This window comes from Drosophila teissieri, chromosome 2R (assembly GCF_016746235.2).
Source record: "Drosophila teissieri strain GT53w chromosome 2R, Prin_Dtei_1.1, whole genome shotgun sequence".
In the NCBI taxonomy this organism is placed as follows: Eukaryota; Metazoa; Arthropoda; class Insecta; order Diptera; family Drosophilidae; genus Drosophila; species Drosophila teissieri.
The window spans coordinates 7,918,323-7,923,143 of record NC_053030.1 but is presented as its reverse complement, the minus strand read 5'-3'; the positions used below and the strand labels follow the sequence as shown (position 1 = coordinate 7,923,143).

Genomic DNA, 4,821 nt, shown 5'->3' with positions numbered 1-4,821 from the left:
TAAAAGGTTTTTTTTGTTACTAATTTTTTATTAACAATAATTTGAATAGCTTCGCACTCGATAGTTTTTTCCCTAGAATACGATATTGTTTCTGCTGCACTACGGTCACACTTCATCGCTGCCCAAGCCAAAACAGTGACAGTTTTTTTTTCCTAAAACTCGAAAAAGAATTGTCGTCCACTAGTGGGCCTAATATAAGTAATATTTTCTGGTCTTCAAAATCGGCGCAACTGTGGCCCCACACTCGATCCAGTTTTTGCGGTAAGATCCAGGATTCGCCAATTCTTCGTCGGCTTTTCGCGACGCCCGGCACATACACGCATACCCATTCGCTGTTTGGCCAGTGTGTATATGTGTGCCTCTGTCTGATTAGTGCGCGCCAGTGTGTGTGTGCAGCTCGTGCTGGGTCTGAAAATTTTTCCTATATCGCCCTTGCATGAGGCAATACTTAAATGTGAGAGGGAACCACATTCTGAAGGGCGACAAAAATGTTATTAATTTCCAGAACCCTTTGGAGAAGTCATCAGCGCCTCCAGCTGCAACAGCAAGTCGTGCACAGTGCATCCAGTGGCGGTTTCTTGGCGGAAAGGCACATTCGGCATCGGAGCACCCCGGATTCGTTGGTCTCGGCGCAAGAACCGGCTGATTGCGGTCACGTAAGTGCTTGTGAATCACGAACTAGCCATTAGTGTTGTCCATGTCCAATCCTTAATCCATATTTTCGGTTTGTAGATCATGAGTGGCAGATATCGCGGAGGCGGTGGTGGCGGCGGACGCTTTGGAGGCCGAGGTGGCGGTGGATATGCAGATAGTGGCGGCTACAATGACTTCGACAACTACCGTGGTGGCGGAGGACCAGGCTTTGGGCCAGGTCCCGGGCCAAGTCCATTTAATAGTAAGTATATATATATCTCAGAAGTAGCTTACCTTTTTCATTAAAATTCCATATTTAGTGTAATTTGACCAAATGATTAAAACTATACTTTATAAAAAATAGACAATTTACAATGCATATATTTTTCACTCTTACATTTCAAGTGGGAGGTCCTAACATTTCTGGCAATGAGCTGATGCAGTTAATGAGTGCCATGGCCAGCAACTTCAACATGAACTCACAGCTCCCGCAGCCGATGCGCCAAAGTTGCGGCGAGTTGCGCAATCACCACTGCGGATTATTTGTTGAGCTGTCCGGCAGGCTGATTAAGAAGCGGGTAAATCGGTTTGCGGAGCTGCGCGATCGCAACGGCGGCGCCTGCCAGCTTGTGGTTCTGGAAGACAAGCATCCGCGAGTGGCACGGCGCATGAACAACATGCCCGAGAACACAACTCTAACTATTGTGGGTTTGGTGATGCGTCGCCCACACAATTCGTGCAATCAAACGATGCCAACGGGCGAGATCGAAGTGGAGGTGCAGGACATCCTTAACATTCATTTCCCGGCAAGCGGCACCAAGAGAGCTGGTGACAAGCGCACATACAGCACAATGGTGCAGCAGCAGAGTAATCTTGGGATTACCAGCACCGAGTACAAGATAGCCAGTAAGTGGGAAAGTCATTTAAATTCTTGCAAACGGGGAAACTTATATTCTTATTGTATTTTACAGAGAACGAGAATATATTGAAGTATTTTGAAAACCGCGATCTCACCTGCAACGATCTTAGGCGCGACGATGTGGGCAAGACAGTGACGTTGGTTGGTTGGATTCCATCTACCAAAAACAACAAATTCTTGCAGCTCAAAGATGGTTATGGCCAAACACAATTAATGATCGAGGATCAGTCGGTAGTGGAAAAAATTATATGTTTGTTTCACCAAAATGTTTTAAAATCATATTTATCTACAGCTTAGCGACACATTTCTTTCAACACCAGAACAGACAGTTATCCAAATTGTGGGCAAAGTTCTGGGGAGACCAAAAGCGAATGTTAATTTGGTAAGAACTTATAAACTTCATCGATTGGTAAAATGAATCAATTATATCCCCTTTAGAAATACGATACTGGCGAGGTGGAAGTCAGTGTGACAAGCGTAAAGGTCCTGAATCCAGACGATCCCTACGATGGTCCCATTAAGGCCAAAGAGAAGCAACAAAAGCTATCCATCGATGATCTTGAGGCTGAGGAGGCTGCCGCCGAAGCATCGGCCAATCTCTCTAGCAATAATGGAGAATCCAAGGAAGATGCCGCGGAAGCAGCTACCACTGCTAATCCCTCTGTAGTTGCCGAGCAACGAGTAAAAGTAGCGGATACCAACAAGTTTGCCGACCGCACACATAACTGCGGCGAACTAACCTCCAATGACATCAACGAAAAAGTCGTCATATGCGGCTGGTTGGAGTTCCAGCGGATGAACAAATTCTTCATTCTTCGGGATGCTTATGGACAAACTCAGGTACTGTTGTTACCAAAAACAGAGGGTCTGGAAGAATACGCAGACACGGGCGTGCCCATTGAGTCAATTGTGCGAGTTGAGGGTACAGTGATACCCCGCCCAGCGGCCACAATAAACCCTAAAATGCAAACTGGACATGTTGAGGTAGAAGCGGATAGAGTCGTTGTTCTCAATCCGGCAAAGAAAAATCTTCCGTTTGAGATCCGAAAGTTCAATCGAGCTGGCGAACGCTTGCGGCTTACACATCGGTATCTGGACCTGCGTTTTAATGATATGCAGCATAATCTTCGCCTTCGATCGGCTGTTATTATGAAAATGCGAGAGTATCTTGTCAACTATTTGGGTTTCGTAGAAGTCGAGACACCAACGCTCTTCAGACGAACGCCAGGCGGAGCTCAGGAATTTGTAGTACCCACTCGCAAAGCGGGACACTTTTACTCGCTCGTACAGAGTCCGCAGCAATTCAAGCAGATGCTGATGTCCGGTGGAATTGACAGATACTTCCAGGTGGCGCGTTGCTACAGAGATGAAGCAACGCGTCCAGATCGTCAGCCGGAGTTCACACAACTGGATATAGAGCTATCTTTTACCAGTAGGGATGACATCATGCAACTGATTGAGGAAACCCTCCGTTATTCGTGGCCCAAAGATTTCCCGCGTCTGCAAACACCGTTCCGTCGTATTACTTATGAGGAGGCAATGGAAAAGTACGGAAATGACAAGCCAGACACTAGATTTGGTTTCTTGTTAAACAACGTGTCGGAAATTATTGAAAAGAGTGATGACTTCAAAGAAAAATACGAGGATCTTGGTGCTTATGCCATTGTGGTACGAGCCAGTGAAGCCTTTTGGAATGGAGCTGCTCGAAAGCATTACGAAAGTCTAGGCAAAGAGTTCAAGGGTACGTTGTTCGTGCGCAAATTTGGGCCGGCAAAGGATGTACAGGAGAAACTGGGAAAGCTTCTAGGAGAAGATGTGGCTACCGAGATTGCCGATAAGTTTGATCTTGAGGAGAACGATCTTCTTTTCTTGGGCATTGGACCAAAAGTGGAAACTGTAAGCCATTTTTTGTTATTTAAGTAAGACTTATAATCAGTTTTGTCTTTATCCGCATACAGCGCGCAATGTTAGGTCGTATCCGACTGGACTATCACGAGTTTCTGGTGGAGAATGCCAAAGTTAAGAAGCCTAATGACTTCCGCTTCCTGTGGGTGATCGATTTTCCATTGTTCGAGCGAAATCGTGAGACTAATCAGTTGGAGAGCGTTCACCACCCATTTACCCTGCCACATAGTGATGATCTGGACAACTTTGCCACTAGCTGCGAAAACCTGGAGAACATACGCTCCCAGGCTTACGATTTGGTGCTGAACGGCCAGGAAGTCGGAGGCGGTTCCATTCGCATCCATGATCGAGACATGCAGCACTTTATACTGGAACAGATTCTGAAAATCCCACATGACCATTTGTCGCACTTACTAAGCGCATTGGAGTCGGGCTGCCCGCCTCATGGCGGCATAGCTTTGGGTTTGGATCGCTTGATTGCCATCTTATGCCGTGCGCGATCCATACGCGATGTGATTGCATTCCCCAAGTCACTTAATGGGCGTGATCCGCTTTCAAACGCACCGGTTCCCATTTCCGATGAGGAGATGAGGCTTTACCACCTTTCTGTGGTAGAGGAGGAAGAGGCCAGCACAAATAACACATCACACGAACAGGAGGACGACGATCCCGATCAAGAACGTGCTCCTCCATCCCCAATGTCGGCGACTAGCGAATCCGAGCAGCCTCAAATGGACGTGGACATCAAGACAGAGCCAGAAGATCAAAAGGAGGATTTTGATCCCGAATCAGTGTCAGTGAAAACCCCAACCAAAGCGGCAGTAAAAGCTGTTTCCGAAGAACCCCCACCAGCCGAGCCCGTTGCATCTGTGGCTGCTACGCCAACCAGAGCCAGAAGGACCGTTAAAAAGAAGGTCTAGGACGGGCGTTCATTAACTTTACGGATAACGAATTAGCATTTTACGTGTAAGCTACGTGGTCAGGACGGAGGATGGCAGCTGGCGGGTGCATTTGTCGGCCATTCAGATAACACGGCACTCGGGTCGAGTTAAATAACTAACGAATCCCATTTTATACACACAGTTGTATACCAAAAAGGTTAATATATGTACCCACCATGGATCTTTACAACGGACTTCAATACCAGAATATAGGAACTAGGGCAAAAACACTGTACTCTCACATCTTGATCCGGTTGTCCTCATTCTACAAATCCATTTGAAATTATTATGGCAACAAATTTATTACAATTTACAAAATATACAAAGCAGCTATTGATTCGCAATTGTTTAATTATACAATGCTTGAATTACAGTTTCCATTTGTATCGGATATTTTGCAGATATTAATTGTTGTAATAGAAC

At 46.1% G+C, this 4,821-nt stretch overlaps 1 protein-coding gene across 2 annotated transcripts; it reads left to right on the top strand.

Annotated features, from left to right (window-relative positions):
* Positions 1 to 114: 114 nt before the first annotated feature.
* LOC122612379 (aspartate--tRNA ligase, mitochondrial) lies at positions 115 to 4,750 on the top strand. 2 transcript variants are annotated; one of them, XM_043785950.1, is made up of 8 exons: positions 115 to 261; positions 506 to 656; positions 733 to 895; positions 1,039 to 1,539; positions 1,605 to 1,783; positions 1,845 to 1,934; positions 1,991 to 3,448; positions 3,511 to 4,750. In XM_043785950.1, exons 3-8 carry the CDS (start codon positions 736 to 738, stop codon positions 4,375 to 4,377), a joined length of 3,255 nt encoding a protein of 1,084 aa, XP_043641885.1. In that variant the 5' UTR covers positions 115 to 261; positions 506 to 656; positions 733 to 735; the 3' UTR covers positions 4,378 to 4,750. The 2 variants fall into 2 exon arrangements, with proteins under 2 accessions (XP_043641885.1, XP_043641884.1); XM_043785949.1 differs by lacking the exon at positions 115 to 261 and having other exon boundaries at positions 489 to 656.
* Positions 4,751 to 4,821: the final 71 nt, after the last annotated feature.